Source organism: Symphodus melops (assembly GCF_947650265.1).
Source record: "Symphodus melops genome assembly, chromosome: 1".
Lineage (NCBI taxonomy): Eukaryota > Metazoa > Chordata > Actinopteri > Labriformes > Labridae > Symphodus > Symphodus melops.
Window position 1 is genome coordinate 25463956 of NC_136691.1, and position 20006 is coordinate 25483961.

General features: G+C 48.7%; 1 protein-coding gene across 1 annotated transcript; it reads left to right on the plus strand.

Moving 5' to 3' along the window:
- Positions 1-223: 223 nt before the first annotated feature.
- Positions 224-19996, plus strand: ddhd1b (DDHD domain containing 1b). The gene is made up of 13 exons (XM_079339319.1): positions 224-993; positions 1475-1651; positions 1729-1857; positions 1958-2105; positions 3885-3994; positions 4338-4444; positions 7474-7730; positions 8076-8151; positions 8833-8982; positions 9219-9283; positions 9581-9759; positions 16847-17101; positions 19607-19996. Exons 1-13 carry the CDS (start codon positions 300-302, stop codon positions 19789-19791), a joined length of 2532 nt encoding a protein of 843 aa, XP_079195445.1. The 5' UTR covers positions 224-299; the 3' UTR covers positions 19792-19996.
- The last annotated feature ends 10 nt before the right edge of the window (positions 19997-20006 follow it).

The following is a 20006-nucleotide window of genomic DNA, read 5'->3' on the forward strand; positions in this document are numbered from 1 at the left end:
TTATTTTGAAAGTGTGAACAGGAAGTTGTGAGTGACGTCGTAGGTATGACGTCATGGGCTGCTGAGATTGCATCCGTAGCTTTGTGCCGTTTGTTTGCTGATCACATCATTGATGAGGACTGTGTTAACACATTTTGGAGACTCCGCCTGGTTCGGTTCGGCTTGGCCCGGTTCGGTGTCCAGATGTTCCAGCTGAGGATGTAGAGTGTGTTTTGAGTGTGTGATGTGATTTAATCTCTCGTTGGTTGTTTTTATTGGGATTTATCAGTTTCATCTGGTGCTATGGAGCCTGTGTAAGGATGAGCGTGCAGGACTCGGGGGCTCTCCGGCAGCACAGCTCGGATAATAACTCGGTCAGCAGCAGTGACTGGGACATGGCCAACGACGTGTTCGTCTCCGGGTACGACGACACACCTCCGGGAGACGGGCTCGGTGCTGCCGGGGACCCGGACCGACACCTGCTGAGGGGGGACGGCATGATGCTGGGCCTGCCGGATGACGAGTACCCGGACTCCTCGTACCTGTCCATCGAGCGGGACTACACTGAGAGCGACGGGACCGTGAGCACCAAGAAGCGCATCCGGTCCAACAGCTCCCGGCACCGCGGGGACATCGTGACGGAACTGGGACCGGAGGAGATCCGCTGGTTCTACAAGGAGGACCGGCGGACCTGGAAGCCTTTCGTCGGACACGACTCATTGAAAATTGAGCTCGTGTTCCGAAGGTTCTGTGAGCAGAACCCGGACCGGATCAAGCAGCCGGACGAACCCCCGGACGAGGCAGCCCAGACCGGGGAGGTCCAAGCCGACAGCGTGCAGGACGCTGCAGGAGTCCGGGCGGAGCCGGCAGTGCAGCGGGGCAGAGGACCGCGGGGCTCCGGGTCAGACGAGGTGAAGGAGGCGGAGGATGTGAGCGTGGAGGCGGTGTGTGTCCGAGGAGGACTCTACGAGGTGGACATCCGGGACAAAGAGTGCTACCCGGTCTACTGGAACCGTGAGTCTCTGTTTAATGATAAATCATTATGTTAGAATATATATCATTATATTATATTATATAATGATTTATCATTATACATCATATTTACAGTCTAAAGTCTCATTATAATAACATCATATTATACAGTCATGATGTTATTATACACAATATTAATAATATACTTATTATTACTAGGCCTACTAACATATTATATGCTACACACACACACACACACACACACACTATGCCTATGACTGCTATACTGTAATTCCTATCAGAGTGTGACGTGTGTGTGTGTGTGTGTGTGTGTGTGTATGTGTGTATACATGTGACTGTAACAAACATGAGGTGGTGTCAGTGTGTGTGTGTGTGTGTGTGTGTATACGTGTGACTGTAACACTCATGAGGTGGTGTCAGTGTGTGTGTGTGTGTGTGTGTGTGTGTGTGTGTGTGTGTGTGTATACGTGTGACTGTAACATCATGACGTGGTGTCTCTCAGAACAAGACCGGATCCCAGTGATGAGAGGTCAGTGGTTCATCGACGGGACGTGGCTCCCCCTGGAGGAGGATGAGAGCGATCTTATCGAGGTCGAGCACCTGGCCCGTTTCCGGGGGCAACAGATGAGGGACACCTATGAGATGGAGGTTGTGACGACCACGGTGGACAGCAAGGACTGTGAGGACATGAGACAGATTGTGTGTGTGTGTGTGTGTGTGTGTACATGTGTGTTAATCAGTTAATGTGTGTGTCAGCCATCCACAGTCTGAAGCTGAGCAGGAGTCACGTGGACTGGCACAGCGTGGACGAGGTTTATCTTTACAGCGACGCCACCACCTCCAAGATCGCACGCACTGTCACACAGAAACTCGGCTTCTCTAAAGGTACTCTCACACATACACACACACACACACACACACACACACACACACACACACACACACAGTTTTAAACTTATTCAAACTCTTCCGTTTGTTCCTTCAGCCTCCAGCAGCGGGACACGTCTCCATCGAGGATATGTAGAGGAGGCGGCGCCTGAGGACACGCCCCCTGAAACTACGCACATTGTGTTCGTTGTCCACGGCATCGGACAGAAGATGGACCAGGGACGCATCATCAGGAACACCAGCATGTGAGACTAATGAATTATTAAAGACATTACATAAATACATGGGATGCACAAGATTTATATCAAGCAGAAGTCACTGCAGTTCCTCCAGTGTCCACTAGAGTCTGTCTCCTGCAGTGAGTCAGTCTCCATAGAGCTCTATGTTAAAATGTCCAACTTTACAGCTGCAGTTCCTCCAGTGTCCACTAGAGTCTGTCTCCTGCAGTGAGTCAGTCTCCATAGAGCTCTATGTTAAAATGTCCAACTTTACAGCTGCAGTTCCTCCAGTGTCCACTAGAGTCTGTCTCCTGCAGTGAGCCAGTCTCCATAGAGCTCTATGTTAAAATGTCCAACTTTACAGCTGCAGTTCCTCCAGTGTCCACTAGAGTCTGTCTCCTGCAGTGAGCCAGTCTCCATAGAGCTCTATGTTAAAATGTCCAACTTTACAGCTGCAGTTCCTCCAGTGTCCACTAGAGTCTGTCTCCTGCAGTGAGCCAGTCTCCATAGAGCTCTATGTTAAAATGTCCAACTTTACAGCTGCAGTTCCTCCAGTGTCCACTAGAGTCTGTCTCCTGCAGTGAGCCAGTCTCCATAGAGCTCTATGTTAAAATGTCCAACTTTACAGCTGCAGTTCCTCCAGTGTCCACTAGAGTCTGTCTCCTGCAGTAAGCCAGTCTCCATAGAGCTCTATGTTAAAATGTTTAACTACCAGAAGAGGCCAGAAGATGAGAAACATTTACAGCCTGGTCACAACTCGTTGTTTGAATGTCTGAACACTCCAGACTCATTGAGTTAGCTTCATGTCCTGAATGGTGAAGGGCCTTGAAGATTTCCATTCATCCTTTTTACACCATATCCAGGTGCCTGCTGTGACCAGTTATTCATCTTCATATAGATACAGTTGTCACGGCGTTGGGGCACATCAGAGTCAGGGGCGGGGCGTCCCATGTGAGAGAGGAATCCTTGATACATCAATGATACAAACACACAGATCTTAAACTCTGATGATCACAAGCTGCCACATTGATTTATTACTGAGAGCTGTATTAATAAAGTGAACAGGAAGTTAGTCATGCACATGACTCTTACATGACACTTAACATAGTATCACTTACCAACGAAACACAACAGCATGTTTGAGTTCCATGAAACATATTATTATCATTATTATCATTATAATTATTAGTATTGTTATTATCATTATTATTGTTATTATCGTCATTATTACTGTTGATGTTATATTATAATTATTATTATAATTATTATAATTATTAAAATTATTATTATTATTACTATTATTATTATCATTATTATTATTTAAATTATCATCATTATTGTTATTATTATTATTATCCATATTATTATTAAATTATTATTATTATTATCATTATTATTATTAAATTATTATTATTATTACTCTGACTGAATTGTATAGTCGTGAGTATAATCCTGCTGCAGTCCAGACCCTGCTGAAAGTCTGGATCTTACATCCCACTGGGGATCAAACTCATGTTCCGGCCGCTCCTACTCGCCTCTGTGATGATGTCTTGGTGAAATAACATTGATTCATTTGTGGTGATGAAGAGCTCACAGCGACCTGTCACGTGGTTTGTTTTCCTTCAAAATGGATGGGAGGTTTTTTGAGGCATTGCCTTGATGCCGTCTGTGTGTCCCGTAGAAGGTGACTTCAATATAACAGCAGCATCAGGAGTGTGTTCTGTTTCCAGTGGGCTGTGCTTTTAATGTGCAGACAGAGAAACCATGAATGAGTCACTTTTATAAAGGAGGAGTGTTGTTCTGCAGGATGAGAGACGCGGCAAGGAAGATGGAGGAGAAACACTTCTCTGACCGCAGCACGGAGCACGTGGAGTTCCTCCCGGTGGAGTGGCGCTCCAAGCTGGCTCTGGATGGAGGTAGGACTCTCTCTGTGTCAGTGGAGCGAGGGGGGCGGGCCCTCTGCTCTGTGTGTCAGAGTATCAGAGCTGCTTGTTGATGTCTAATGTTAGCTCCTCCGTCACACACTGACTTTGACTGAATGAGGCCTGATGCTGCTGTTTTTAGTTTCACTTTATCCTCACAGCTGAGGCAGAGGCTGAAAGCTACGCTAACACTTCCAACCCGACAGCACAGAGTTAACTGTTCCACAGACACCAGATTCATGAACCAGTGAACACAGCTGTGTGTGTGTGCATGTGTGTCTATGCGTGTGTGTGTGTGTGTGTGTGTGTGTGTGCATGTGTGTGTGTGTGTGTGCAGACACGGTGGACTCCATCACTCCGGATAAGGTGCGAGGGCTCAGAGACATGTTGAACAGCAGCGCCATGGACATCATGTACTACACCAGCCCGCTCTACAGAGATGAGGTGATTCTATTGGCTCTCACACACAGAGCTGCAGTGCATTGTGGGATATCTCCTCCCTGTCCCCCTCGTCTAGCCATGCAGGAGTCAGGGTGACAACAGACTGGTGTAGTTTTGAGTCCTAAAAGCAGGAAGTGAGTTAGCATGTTAGCTCCATGGGTTCTAACCTCTAAAAGTCAATGTGGATTTTGAATGTGTTTGTGTTTAGACTGAAATAAGGTCTGTGGTTAACACAAGCTGAAGAGATGTTGACGTTTTGTTAGAAAAGATAAACTACGTGCGCTAAGACCCCACTTGTGAGTTTTAAAGTTTTTACGCAAACTTAAAATGGCGGTTGCTAACGAGTAGCTAACTGAAACTACAGTGGTTGTCATGGAGACATTAAACTTCATCACGCCGGGAACTCTCTCTCTCTAATCCTCCTTACAGCCTCTAGTCATGTGTTTCAGTGTTCTTGTAAATATTAGGTAAATAAACAACTTATTAAGCTAACGTTTAGCTAGCTTGTCAAATCCGATGATTAGATGGATGAAGCATAACGGTCGTGACGTCATTACAAACCGACCGCGGTGTAGTTAGCTTGTAGCATAACATTAGCTTTTTACTTCTCTGGGCTGCATTAACTCTTCAAACTTCATATAAATGATGTTCATCTGTAAAGATTATCCCGCTGAACAAAACAGCTACACATCAGAAACGTGTGTTTGACACAGAGATTATTTTCTGCAATGATCCAAAATCCAATAAAAAAATCCCATAGACGAATTGTCGTAGGAACCACCGGCGCCATTTTTTTGTGTTGGCCTACAAAAATACGTCATTACTATAACAGTCTACACAGGCTGAATGTTAGTGACAATCTGATCCTCAATCACAGGGAGGAACAGAAAGGAGAGGAGGAGGAACAGAGAGGAGAGGAGGAGGAGAGGAGGAACAGAAAGGAGAGGAGGAGGAGAGGAGGAACAGAGAGGAGAGGAGAGGAGGAGGAACAGAAAGGAGAGGAGGAGGAGAGGAGGAACAGAGAGGAGAGGAGGAGGAACAGAGAGGAGAGGAGGAGGAGAGGAGGAACAGAGAGGAGAGGAGGAGGAGAGGAGGAACAGAGAGGAGAGGAGAGGAGGAGGAACAGAAAGGAGAGGAGGAGGAGAGGAGGAACAGAGAGGAGAGGAGGAGGAACAGAAAGGAGAGGAGGAGGAGAGGAGGAACAGAGAGGAGAGGAGAGGAGGAGGAACAGAGAGGAGAGGAGGAGGAGAGGAGGAACAGAGAGGAGAGGAGAGGAGGAGGAACAGAAAGGAGAGGAGGAGGAGAGGAGGAACAGAAAGGAGAGGAGGAGGAACAGAAAGGAGAGGAGGAGGAGAGGAGGAACGGAGAGGAGAGGAGGAGGAACAGAGAGGAGAGGAGGAACAGAGAGGAGAGGAGGAGGAACAGAGAGGAGAGGAGGAGAGGAGGAACAGAAAGGAGAGGAGAGGAGGAGGAACAGAGAGGAGAGGAGGAACAGAGAGGAGAGGAGGAGGAACAGAGAGGAGAGGAGGAGGAACAGAAAGGAGAGGAGAGGAGGAGGAACAGAAAGGAGAGGAGAGGAGGAGGAACAGAGAGGAGAGGAGAGGAGGAGGAACAGAGAGGAGAGGAGGAGAGGAGGAACAGAAAGGAGAGGAGAGGAGGAGGAACAGAGAGGAGAGGAGAGGAGGAGGAACAGAGAGGAGAGGAGGAGAGGAGGAGGAACAGAGAGGAGAGGAGGAGGAACAGAGAGGAGAGGAGGAGAGGAGGAGGAACAGAAAGGAGAGGAGGGGAGGAGGAACAGAAAGGAGAGGAGAGGAGGAGGAACAGAGAGGAGAGGAGAGGAGGAGGAACAGAGAGGAGAGGAGGAACAGAAAGGAGAGGAGGAGGAGAGGAGGAACAGAAAGGAGAGGAGAGGAGGAGGAACAGAGAGGAGAGGAGGAGGAGAGGAGAAGAGAGGAGAGGAGGAGGAACAGAGAGGAGAGGAGGAACAGAGAGGAGAGGAGGAGGAACAGAGAGGAGAGGAGGAGGAGAGGAGGAACAGAGAGGAGAGGAGGAGGAACAGAAAGGAGAGGAGGAGGAGAGGAGGAACAGAGAGGAGAGGAGGAGGAACAGAAAGGAGAGGAGGAGGAGAGGAGGAACAGAGAGGAGAGGAGAGGAGGAGGAACAGAGGGGAGAGGAGGAACAGAGAGGAGAGGAGGAGGAACAGAAAGGAGAGGAGGAGAGGAGGAACAGAGAGGAGAGGAGGAGGAACAGAAAGGAGAGGAGAGGAGGAGGAACAGAGAGGAGAGGAGAGGAGGAGGAACAGAGAGGAGAGGAGGAGGAACAGAAAGGAGAGGAGAGGAGGAGGAACAGAGAGGAGAGGAGAGGAGGAGGAACAGAGAGGAGAGGAGAGGAGGTGGAACAGAGAGGAGAGGAGGAGAGGAGGAACAGAAAGGAGAGGAGAGGAGGAGGAACAGAGAGGAGAGGAGGAGGAACAGAGGAGAGGAGGAGAGGAGGAGGAACAGAAAGGAGAGGAGAGGAGGAGGAACAGAGAGGAGAGGAGGAACAGAAAGGAGAGGAGAGGAGGAGGAACAGAGAGGAGAGGAGGAGGAGAGGAGGAACAGAAAGGAGAGGAGGAGAGGAGGAACAGAAAGGAGAGGAGAGGAGGAACAGAAAGGAGAGGAGAGGAGGAGGAACAGAGAGGAGAGGAGAGGAGGAGGAACAGAGAGGAGAGGAGAGGAGGAACAGAAAGGAGAGGAGAGGAGGAGGAACAGAGAGGAGAGGAGAGGAGGAACAGAAAGGAGAGGAGAGGAGGAGGAACAGAGAGGAGAGGAGGAGAGGAGGAACAGAAAGGAGAGGAGAGGAGGAGAGGAGGAACAGAAAGGAGAGGAGAGGAGGAGGAACAGAGAGGAGAGGAGGAACAGAGGGAGAGGAGATGGGGTCAATGTTTGACTTCAGAGCTGCAGTGAGAAACATCACAAGATCACCTGACTCTGTGTGTGTGTATGTGTGTGTGTGTGTGTGTGTTTCTCTCTCTCTCTCTCCGTGTGGTGTAGATCACCCGTGGTCTGACCCTGGAGTTGAACCGTCTCTACTCGCTCTTCTGTTCGAGGAATCCGGACTTCGAGAAGAACGGGAAGGTGTCCATCGTGTCGCACTCGCTCGGCTGTGTCATCACCTTCGACATCATGACGGGCTGGGACCCCGTCCGCTTCCATCATCAGGCGGCGCCCGACCCAGAGGAGAGCGAGGCCCGCTGGTCGAGCGAGCAGGAGCGCCTCCTGCAGGAGGAGCTGAGGCTCACACACCTGAGGTGATGGATGTGTCACACACGCAGAGTTTAATCCTGACTGTGTGTGGATCATTGTAGTGCACTCTCATGTTGTCAGGATAACAAAACAACTCATAATTAATACAATTCTTCTGTTTGACCTCGGGGTCAACGCTCGGCATGGCCTCAGAATGTTGGGTCCAGTTTGGTTCTGATGGAGGTGTAAGCTCTACATTAGTACCACTGTGACATGTGTCCATCATAAATATGAACATCATTTAAATACATGGAAAAATAAGGTTCACTCTGTTTATCCGTTCATAAGGTGTTCATAAAATGTGTTTCCTTTTTTGAGTAACTCTACTTCAGACTGTCTTCTCTGTGCAGGCTGAGGGACCTGGAGGATCAGTTTGAGGGTCTGCAGACGTCCTCCTGTGTCTCTGTTCCAGCTCTGAAGTTTAAGGTAAACTGACTTTCTCTGTGTGTCCAAACACAGGATTGATGTGATGTTTGTAAGTACACCAGTTCAGACTGGAACACAGCGGAGCCAGCAGCCGATAACCACGAGCAAACTGAAGAAGTAAACTTTACATTCTGTGCTTTTCATAAATGCTCACAAGGGGGCCTGTTGTCATTCAACATTGAAGCTGCGTAGCACTGTAACATGATGACCGACCAATGAGCAGCTCTGTAACAGTGTAACATGACAACCGACCAATGAGCAGCTCCGTAACAGTGTGACATGATAATGGACCAATGAGCAGCTCTGTAACAGAGTGACATGATAACCGACCAATGAGCCGCTCTGTAACAGTGTGACATGATAACGGACCAATGAGCAGCTCTGTAACAGTGTGACATGATAACGGACCAATGAGCAGCTCTGTAACAGTGTGACATGATAACGGACCAATGAGGAGCTCTGTAACAGTGTGAAATGATAACGGACCAATGAGCAGCTCTGTAACAGTGTGACATGATAACGGACCAATGAGCAGCTCTGTAACAGTGTGACATGATAACCGACCAATGAGCCGCTCTGTAACAGAGTGACATGATAACCGACCAATGAGCCGCTCTGTAACAGAGTGACATGATAACCGACCAATGAGCCGCTCTGTAACAGTTCTTCCCTGTGCTGCAGGTGGAGAACTTCTTCTGCATGGGTTCTCCTCTGGCTGTGTTTCTCGCTCTGAGAGGGATCAGACCGGGAAACCACAGCGTGCAGGACCACATCCTCCCTACAACCATCTGTAGACGCCTCTTCAACATCTTCCACCCCACAGACCCTGTGGTGAGACCCCCACACACACACACACACACACACACACACACGACTAGTTACAAAAAACGTGTGTATAGCTATCGTTTCGAGGACAACTGTGTACTCTAACCTGAAATGCGTCACCATGGAGACGAACAACCGAAACACAACAAACGATATTTTGATTGGATTATTGATTGTTGTGTAAACAGGACCTTAGTATACACCTTGTTTCCTGTGTGTGTGTGTGTGTGTGTGTGGTTCAGGCGTACAGACTGGAGCCTCTGATCTTAAAGCACTACAGTAACGTGGCTCCTGTTCAGATACACTGGTAAGAACACATGATTAATCATCATTTCTGACGTGTTGATATCCATCATGTGTGATCATGTGATCATAATTTCACAGACTGACATCAGAGACAGAGGATTACTGTATTCCTATAATTCTTTTTGTTGCCGTGGTAACAGGTATCGATTGGTCTTTAGTAGAATCCTATCAAAGTGTAAAAAGTTGTTGTCATGACAACCCTTGTGTTGGTCCTCACAGTGTGGTGAGGTCATAAGCAGCTGTGTTTAATGAGACAGCGAGGGAGTGAGTCAGTGACCTGAGGCCGTGTCGTCTGCAGGTACAACACCACGAGTCCCACGCCGTACAGTCAGATCAGACCCACGCTGCTCAACCCGCCCAAGGAGACCACCTCCGTGTCCGACTCTGAGAGCATCCCCAGCCCCTGCACCTCCCCCCCTCAGGCCAGACGCCACTATGGAGAATCCATCACCAGTCTGGGCAAAGCCAGCATAATGGGTGAGGGGGGGGGGGTGTGTGTGTGTGGGGGGGGGGTTAGTACCTGTGATTATAAAGTTGTACCAGAAATAAGACAATAGAAGAAGAGCTGTGACGGACCTGAAAACTGTATTTTCTGGGATAAAGACAACATATCAAAGAGAGCAAAAAACACAGGACAGAGAGGAATCCATTAATTGGTCAACTCTAAACCTGGTATCTGATTGGTCGAGGGGTTTTGACAAAGGCATCAGCAGAAACGTGAAAAGGAAATGTTTTAATGAGGACAGGACTGAAGGAGGACAGACAGAGATCTGAGTGGAAGCAGACAGTTCTGAACGTGTGCCCACCGTTTGGACGGTCAGCATTCAATCAATCAGCCTCAAATAAAGAGAGAGCACAGTGAAATAAACAGAGGACTAAAGACTCTGAGAAAATCCAATCGTTCAGTGACAACAAGCACTCACTCAGATCAGACCGGAGAGAGTTAGGAGCTGCTGCCTCTGCTCATATTGTAGCAAGGCAAGCATCGTTACTGAGCACGCTCCAAACAAGTCGATAATGCTGCGAGCTGCCGCCCGCAGGACTGGCACTGATGTTACTCACTGCAGACTGCAGTACCAGCAGCATGTCTCCACTGTTTCACTTTTCAATGACACTCCAAATACCTTTTAGAAAAAATCCTGCTACATGGTGTTGGGAATTTTCAGGAGCGAATACCTGACCAACGGTTATGTTGGGTTTTATGACGTAAAATTTGATTGTCAAAATAAATTAATAACTAAGTTTATTTAATTATTAATCTAAATCAATAATTGTTATTAAACTGCGTTTAATAAACCTCGGGGCACCACCCTGTAAACAGGGAACAATCAAAATATTACCAATATCAGTCTCAAATTATTTAATTAAATACCAATATCATTAATAATTAATAATCTGTATTTAATTGAAGGTGTGAAATCCGAACACAAAGCCCTTTCACCCAGCCTAAGTCACAAAGCAAATTCACAGTGATCACAAACAACGACTTTTTAAGATATAATAGAATTTATTTAACAAAGCAACATCAAGTAAATCAATGAAACCCAATCAAACAAATAACCATCATAAGCCAAACTACAATTAACAAACAAAACAAACAAGCGTGGCACATGTGTGTGTGTGTGTGTGTGTGTGTGTGTGTGTGTGTGTGTGTGTGTGTGTGAGAGAGAGAGTGAGAGAGAGAGAGAGAGAGAAAGGGGGGGGGGGGACAGACAGACAGAGACAGACAAAATGGTAGCGATCAAAAATGGCGGCGACCACGCGTGGTCACGTGATGGCGGACACAGAACGTGATCTACGTTTCAGCAGCGTCTGGAAAGCCACAGGTCTCTATGTGTGTGCGTTTACCGAAAGGTGTGTGTGTAAAGGCGAGAGAGCGAGAGAAAACAACGCACCTCGACAGCTCAGTCTCGGACTGGAGCTCACCACAACTCAGAGCACAGTTTACGTCGCGTACCAGAAGCTAGTGGCCGGATTTGTATCAGACGGCGTTCACACTAGTCTTTCTGATAGTGAGTCTATTACCCGGTTATGACGCGGGAGCTCACAGATGAACACATGGGACACAGCGGCACAAATAAGGAGAACAAAAGAGATTTTACTCTGGTAAAATCTAAGACACAGTGGTCAAACAAAGAGAACAAAGGAGATTTTACTCTGGTAAAATCTAAGACACAGTGGTCAAACACCAAGCAAATATTATCACCGTTTCACCACAATAACTCAGTTATTAAACACACTCTCTATATCTAACTGCCCAGACCTAGCTAAGCCTCACTTGTAACCGTTTGTCCACGGTTGATGAAAGGAAGAAAAGAGGTTCTGGAGCGGCCTTTCTGCAGTTGTAAGGTGATGGCGGTGCGTGTCCAGTGGGGTTGAGCAGGGCCGTCGTGTCCTCCGTCGAGCGAGGTGATCTCCGTGGGTGTCCTTTCTTTAAAGGACGGAACGAGACGTAATCCTTACAGTCTCTCTCAATACCGTTTTGATACGGGAGAAATAGAACGCTATACTTCTGAGATGCGTTCAAGTGGATGATCTAGGCTCGGAAATTAGGACGTCGGTGTGCTTCAAGGCCTTGGATCAGCTGCGCGCCAAAACTTTTAAACAAAGAGCAGCGTGCTGGAAACAGGAACAGAGTTGGGTATCCTCGGACGTCGCCAGACGACGTTTGAAAGAGAGTGAACAATGGGGCATGGCCGGCTTTATACCTCCCAGACTTCACACCTATGTGTTAGGTGTGGCAAGGCATTCTGGGAGTACCTGCAAGGCATGCTGGGATAAAGAGTCTTTTGTCGTAGTTCTCCAAACATACACAGCCTGAACTTTGCCATCCTGGCTGGACCCAACATCCCCCCTGGCCTGAAGAGCGGGATGCAGGTCATGGTCTTCAGGGCACTATGGGCCACCAGTCCACGTGCTTTGGAGATACTTGTACAAAAGTTAATTTGGCAAACAGTCCATAAATTCAAGAGGAATTTGTTCTGGGCAGGCATTGAGGCAAAGTCTGGGCAGACTGTCTAACTATGTCTAACGCTAAACATCAAAACATAATCAGACATTAGCGAAGCTTTGCTGCTCAAGGTGCATTCTTGGACAAAACACATGAAACAAACAAACAAGAGGAAGAGAGAAAGAGAACAGTTTCATGTGTAGATGTGTGGGCTAACTCCTTGACTGGGCAGGAGAAAGCCTGTGTGTGTTTGTGGCATGTCAGTGTGTAATGTACATGTACATGTAGGGTCTCACTATGGGTGTGAGGCCACAAAACAAAACAAAAACAACAACAACAAAAGCGTGAGTAGAGTTACTGGATTTTGAAATGGGAGCTACTCCCGCCTCCCCAATGTGGAGTCAGAACCTGGTTCTTTGTAAGGGCTGGAGGCCTGACACTGTCTTACCCCATCTATCACCCCCCTCGGAATTGTGCTAGTCATTTCACTGCCGAGACCTGCTTCCTTGTGAAGCTCTTGGGAACTCTGGTTATACCTACCCTTCTGACTTAGGCTTCGGCCATCCCGAGAGTTCCTCTTGGGAACTCTGGTTATACCTACCCTTCTGTCTTAGGCTTCGGTCATCCCGAGAGTTCTGTTCAGGTCTGTCAGTGATTGACTCCTCAGGCTGGAACCTACCCTACGGCTGGCTCAACCCTTCACCCCCCTGGCTCTGTCGTCTTCTCTGCCGGTGACGTGGTCTCTTGGACTGCTTCATAGCACGAGGCAATTCGTTGCCTTCAAGTGCTACGTCACCTTTGTGACGCTCAGGGTGTATGTGTGGGAACCTGCAGGTAGTAGGAGAGGGCCTGCTGTAATCTCTGCCTGAGGGGGCTGAGATGTCACCCCCCTTCCCATGGGGTGATTCAAACCTGTGAAGGTGTGAAAAGGTGTGACAGCTGTCAATATACTGGAGCGTTTTGTCAAAGGGAGGGGCTCTACAGTCAAAATCTTTCTGTTCAGGGTTGACAGGGGGAACAAGACTTTGTTTAGTCATTAGACTAACCTGGCTGCTCGGTTTTCTACTGAGCTTTTTCAGCAGGGGCGTTTGATTTTTTAAGGGGCTTGGTGCACGATCAGAGTCGTATCCTGACGACGTGGCTCCCTGAATTAATTCAAACGTGTCTAACACCTTCTGCTTGGCAGTTTGTCGGTGCTGACAAAGAGATTTGTTCTCTTTCGGCAGGGATTGGACCTCTGGCTGGAGTGTCTCCACTGAGGCGCTGACACTCTGTCTGGTCCGTAAACCATGAGGAACAGCCTGGCGGGAGTTGCCCGAGTCGTCTGAAGACTCATAAGTCCTCTGGTCGTCCAACATGTCTGTCTCCTTCCTCCAGGGATCTGGTTCAGTATCCCATCCCTTGTGTAGGGCTTCCTCAGCTGGCGTGGGGGCTGCGGTGCGTACCTGCTCCTCCTGAATTCCGGGTACCATGACACTTTCTTTCATTCGTCTGGCTAACCTGCAACTTTCTTGCAGTATATTATTCTCCTCCTGCAGGGCCTTGCATTCGACTTGCAAGGTCTTAAGTTTATCCTGCCTCCTTTTGAAGCCGTCCTTTAGGATCTGGTTATCTTCTTGCACCTGGGCGAGCTGTGCCTGGTGTCTATTTTGCTGCAAATATGATTTGCGCTGGAAAAGGAGGAGAAATTGGCCGAGAACAGTCGAAGTTGTGTACTGTGGTTTCCCCGTTAGATGAGTCATATACTCAACCAATTCATTTAATTTGTCTTCGCCTGTGCTGAGGATGGAGGAGTTCAGACTGTTGACCTTTAAAGGGACATGGTTTAAACCTGCAACTCCAACCTGAGGGGGTGGATTGTGTGATCCACAGGGGGCCTTGGTCCCTGGCTGCTGAAGGTGTTTCGCAGACATTCTGTCTTTGTTGGGGGTGATCTTGGCTCGGGGGTTGGCCTGGTCACCTACCTTTCTCAAGGTGTTCTTACAAATGCTAATTAAATAGCTGTTCAGGTTTGAAATCTCCTCTAAGGAGCGGTGTGTCAGACCAGCAACAGTTTCTTGTGGTGATGTGTGGTGGTCTGATCCAAAAGGAGTCTTAGCTCCTGGCTCACAAGAAGTCTAGGTGCCCATGTTAATGTGGTAAAAAAACAGAATACCTTAGTGTATTACTGTTTGTGAAGCTGCAAGATAAAAAGTCAGCAGGAGGCAATTCTGACCAATGGTTCTAAACCGGGTCAGTGCAGTCTGTCCTGGCAGCTAGGTGCGAGCATTCACACCTCAAGTCCTTTTGAGGATTGGGGGAAGACACACCTCTCAGGCAGCTGGCTCTGTAACAATTTTAAAGTTACACTCCTGACTGAACAAATGGCTAACTTGTTGTCTCCAACAACAATAAGCACAAAAAAAATTATTAAACTACTCACTCATCAACATGCAACAGCACAACTAACACACAACTTGATGTTTGCTTTGCTTTAAAAACAACAAAAAGTAATCTCCCAAAGAAAAGAGAATTTCCCTTAGAAGAATCACTTCAGGATTAAAAAGTTTGGATCACTGTGAACAAACAATGTAACAAAGCTGGTTTATTAAGGGCCTCACACGGGATGCATCATTATGTTGGGAATTTTCAGGAGCGAATACCTGACCAACGGTTATGTTGGGTTTTATGACGTAAAATTTGATTGTCAAAATAAATTAATAACTAAGTTTATTTAATTATTAATCTAAATCAATAATTGTTATTAAACTGCGTTTAATAAACCTCGGGGCACCACCCTGTAAACAGGGAACAATCAAAATATTACCAATATCAGTCTCAAATTATTTAATTAAATACCAATATCATTAATAATTAATAATCTGTATTTAATTGAAGGTGTGAAATCCGAACACAAAGCCCTTTCACCCAGCCTAAGTCACAAAGCAAATTCACAGTGATCACAAACAACGACTTTTTAAGATATAATAGAATTTATTTAACAAAGCAACATCAAGTAAATCAATGAAACCCAATCAAACAAATAACCATCATAAGCCAAACTACAATTAACAAACAAAACAAACAAGCGTGGCACATGTGTGTGTGTGTGTGTGTGTGTGAGAGAGAGTGAGAGAGAGAGAGAGAGAGAAAGGGGGGGGGGGACAGACAGACAGAGACAGACAAAATGGTAGCGATCAAAAATGGCGGCGACCACGCGTGGTCACGTGATGGCGGACACAGAACGTGATCTACGTTTCAGCAGCGCCTGGAAAGCCACAGGTCTCTATGTGTGTGCGTTTACCGAAAGGTGTGTGTGTAAAGGCGAGAGAGCGAGAGAAAACAACGCACCTCGACAGCTCAATCTCGGACTGGAGCTCACCACAACTCAGAGCACAGTTTACGTCGCGTACCAGAAGCTAGTGGCCGGATTTGTATCAGACGGCGTTCACACTAGTCTTTCTGATAGTGAGTCTATTACCCGGTTATGACGTGGGAGCTCACAGATAAACACCCGGGACACAGCGGCACAAATAAGGAGAACAAAAGAGATTTTACTCTGATAAAATCTAAGACACAGTGGTCAAACAAAGAGAACAAAGGAGATTTTACTCTGGTAAAATCTAAGACACAGTGGTCAAACAAAGAGAACAAAGGAGATTTTACTCTGGTAAAATCTAAGACACAGTGGTCAAACACCAAGCAAATATTATCACCGTTTCACCACAATAACTCAGTTATTAAACACACTCTCTATATCTAACTGCCCAGACCTAGCTAAGCCTCACTTGTAACCGTTTGTCCACGGTTGATGAAAGGAAGAAAAGAGGTTCTGGAGTGGCCTTTCTGCAGTTGTAAGGTGATGGCGGTGCGTGTCCAGTGGGGTTGAGCAGGGCCGTCGTGTCCTCCGTCGAGCGAGGTGATCTCCGTGGGTGTCCTTTCTTTAAAGGACGGAACGAGACGTAATCCTTACAGTCTCTCTCAATACCGTTTTGATACGGGAGAAATAGAACGCTATACTTCTGAGATGCGTTCAAGTGGATGATCTAGGCTCGGAAATTAGGACGTCGGTGTGCTTCAAGGCCTTGGATCAGCTGCGCGCCAAAACTTTTAAACAAAGAGCAGCGTGCTGGAAACAGGAACAGAGTTGGGTATCCTCGGACGTCGCCAGACGACGTTTGAAAGAGAGTGAACAATGGGGCATGGCCGGCTTTATACCTCCCAGACTTCACACCTATGTGTTAGGTGTGGCAAGGCATTCTGGGAGTACCTGCAAGGCATGCTGGGATAAAGAGTCTTTTGTTGTAGTTCTCCAAACATACACAGCCTGAACTTTGCCATCCTGGCTGGACCCAACAATGGCAATCGAGCAACAAGACATTTTCAGGTTGCCATGGTAGCAACAGGTGGCCCCACCTTAACTCCTCCCCATCTTTTGGTCTCTGTGACTCTAAATGGACCATCATTTACTAAATGAACTTTATGCTGTGAGGAGAAGATTTGAAATAAAGATTGACACCATAAACTCTTTAAGAAAAAGTTTGAGAGAATAAATCAACATTTCATCTTAGTCTTTCAGACAACCAGAAGCTGCTGGCCTCACTTTTAAAAAGTGCCCACTTCTCCCCCCCTTAGGTGCTGCCAGTATTGGAAAGGGAATCGGAGGAATCCTGTTTTCACGCTTCTCTCGCTCCAGCGGCCAGGTGGAGGAGGAGCCTTCTGATTGTGAGGGCGGAGCCTCAGAGGTGGAGAACATAGCATCAGGAGAGGAAGGTGCTGTGATGGCAGAGAGCGAAGTGAAAGACAAACAGATGGAGGAGGAGGAGGAGAGGAGGGAGGTGGAGCCTGCAATGTCCCAGTCCACCTCAGTCGTCATGGACAGCTCCTCACGTGAGTTCCTTTTCCTTTAAGATCTGTCCCGGGGGGGGGGGGGGGGGGGGGGGGGGGGGGTCTCTTGTTACGGTGCACTCATGTGTGAACAATTTTGGACCCAGACGCACAACTCAGAGACAGGTAAAGATGTAACAAGCTGTTTTAATAAACAACTAAATCATGTACAATGTGATCTTAAAAGTAAGTGTGTGTGTGTCAACAATCCAGCTCTGTGTCCAGAATATGGAGAGAAGTTAAGCAGGCTCTCCAGATATCTATCATCAGCAGGGAGGAAGTTTTTGTCCTGTCCACACCGAGACATCAAGGGACACAGAGAGGAACTCTGAGGACACAGTGAAGGGAAAAACAGGGAAACCAGCAGGCACGCTCTCTGCCATGACAGAATACCTGACTTTCTGTCAAGTTCCACCAAAGGGGAAAGTGGTTGAACAGGAGCAGGACAACCTGGCTGGACAGAAACAGTCCAGGGTTGATGGACTGGACAGTGCAGGTTCAGAACAATCGAGAAGCAGTAGGTCAGGACAGGAGGGGACAAAGGGTGAATTAATGGTGACTGCAGAGTCTAATTTTAGCAGAGAGAGAGAGAGAGGGGAGTGAAGTCAAACTCCCTCTGGACTTGTTGTTCTCTAAAGTAAGACTTCAGATGACGGACTCCAGAGACCAAATCATCAGCAACACTGCTCCACCCCTGTTGACTGGACATAATGGACACCATCTGAGGCAGTGTATCAGCCCTCAGGCACAGTGATATTGTAGGGCATGTCCAGTTGAGAAGAGGAGGCTTTGGCCTTACAGCAAGAACATCAGAGAGGAGGAAAGTGGTGGTCGAGGAGATGCGCCGTCAGGAGGAGGTGAAAAGAAGAGCAAAGGCGGTCTTTCTTGTCAAACAGGGGCAATGGAAAGGCCTGGAAAGGAGAACTCTCAGCTGGAGGGAACTCTGGGAAACGGAGGCAAGCAACATAAGTGAGGGAGGGGTCAGGGTGGAGGGGTCAGTGAAAGAGGGGTTGGGGAGAAGGGAACATGAGGGAGGGGTTGGGGAGGAGGGAACAGTGAGGGAGGGGTTGGGGAGAAGGGAACGTGAGGGAGGGGTTGGGGAGAAGGGAACGTGAGGGAGGGGTTGGGGAGGAGGGAACGTGAGGGAGGGGTTGGGGAGGAGGGAACAGTGAGGGAGGGGTTGGGGAGAAGGGAACGTGAGGGAGGGGTTGGGGAGAAGGGAACGTGAGGGAGGGGTTGGGGAGGAGGGAACGTGAGGGAGGGGTTGGGGAGGAGGGAACAGTGAGGGAGGGGTTGGGGAGAAGGGAACGTGAGGGAGGGGTTGGGGAGGAGGGAACAGTGAGGGAGGGGTAGGGGAGGAGGGAACAGAGAGAGGGGTTGGGGAGAAGGGAACGTGAGGGAGGGGTTGGGGAGGAGGGAACGTGAGGGAGGGGTTGGGGAGGAGGGAACAGTGAGGGAGGGGTTGGGGAGAAGGGAACGTGAAGGAGGGGTTGGGGAGGAGGGAACGTGAGGGAGGGGTTGGGGAGAAGGGAACGTGAGGGAGGGGTTGGGGAGGAGGGAACAGTGAGGGAGGGGTTGGGGAGAAGGGAACGTGAGGGAGGGGTTGGGGAGGAGGGAACAGTGAGGGAGGGGTAGGGGAGGAGGGAACAGAGAGAGGGGTTGGGGAGAAGGGAACGTGAGGGAGGGGTTGGGGAGGAGGGAACAGTGAGAGAGGGGTTGGGGAGGAGGGAACAGTGAGGGAGGGGTTGGGGAGAAGGGAACGTGAAGGAGGGGTTGGGGAGGAGGGAACGTGAGGGAGGGGTTGGGGAGGAGGGAACGTGAGGGAGGGGTTGGGGAGGAGGGAACAGTGAGGGAGGGGTTGGGGAGAAGGGAACGTGAGGGAGGGGTTGGGGAGGAGGGAACAGTGAGGGAGGGGTAGGGGAGGAGGGAACAGTGAGAGAGGGGTTGGGGAGAAGGGAACAGTGAGGGAGGGGTTGGGGAGGAGGGAACAGTGAGAGAGGGGTTGGGGAGAAGGGAACAGTGAGAGAGGGGTTGGGGAGAAGGGAACATTGAGGGAGGGGTTGGGGAGAAGGGAACAGTGAGGGAGGGGTAGGGGAGGAGGGAACAGTGAGAGAGGGGTTGGGGAGAAGGGAACAGTGAGGGAGGGGTTGGGGAGGAGGGAACAGTGAGAGAGGGGTTGGGGAGAAGGGAACAGTGAGGGAGGGGTTGGGGAGGAGGGAACAGTGAGAGGGGTTGGGGAGAAGGGAACAGTGAGAGAGGGGTTGGGGAGAAGGGAACAGTGAGGGAGGGGTTGGGGAGGAGGGAACAGTGAGAGAGGGGTTGGGGAGAAGGGAACAGTGAGAGAGGGGTTGGGGAGGAGCTCAGGTACTTAGTTGTGGTCTGAGAGACTAGTGCTGACAGCGACACCTTACTGGATGTAAAGACACGTATTCCACCTTAAAGAGAAACAGTTCTTTTAATGTCTGCTCTATTTATTGTTGACACTGATCTGTGATTTCTCTGTTCCAGTGGAGCTGGAGAGACGCATCGACTTTGAGCTGAGGGAGGGTTTGGTGGAGAGCCGCTATTGGTCAGCAGTGACTTCACACACAGCCTATTGGTGCTCCTATGATGTGGCTCTGTTCCTGCTCACCTTCATGTACAGACCACAGGAACATCCTGAACCTGCAGAAGAAAGCCCGGACACCTCGTAACAATGAGAGACTCGTCAGAACTAAAAGAGACAAGTCTCGACAAAAACAAACTCCTCGGACTTGTGAGAGCAAGAAGAGACACGTCACAACAACAATAAGATACTAACAACAAGAAGATACACGTCAGAGACACGCCATAAAAACAAGAAGATACACGTCAGTGACTCGCCACAACAACAAGATACACGTCAGAGACACGCCACAATGAAAACAAG

Excerpts from the sequence above, each read along its gene's own strand:
- ddhd1b (XM_079339319.1), top strand. The coding sequence starts at position 300 with ATGAGCGTGCAGGACTCGGGGGCTCTCCGGCAGCACAGCTCGGATAAT. Across the intron at positions 8,152-8,832 it reads TTCCAGCTCTGAAGTTTAAG|GTGGAGAACTTCTTCTGCAT; the intron begins GTAAACTGACTT and ends CCTGTGCTGCAG. Across the intron at positions 9,760-16,846 it reads GGGCAAAGCCAGCATAATGG|GTGCTGCCAGTATTGGAAAG; the intron begins GTGAGGGGGGGG and ends TCCCCCCCTTAG.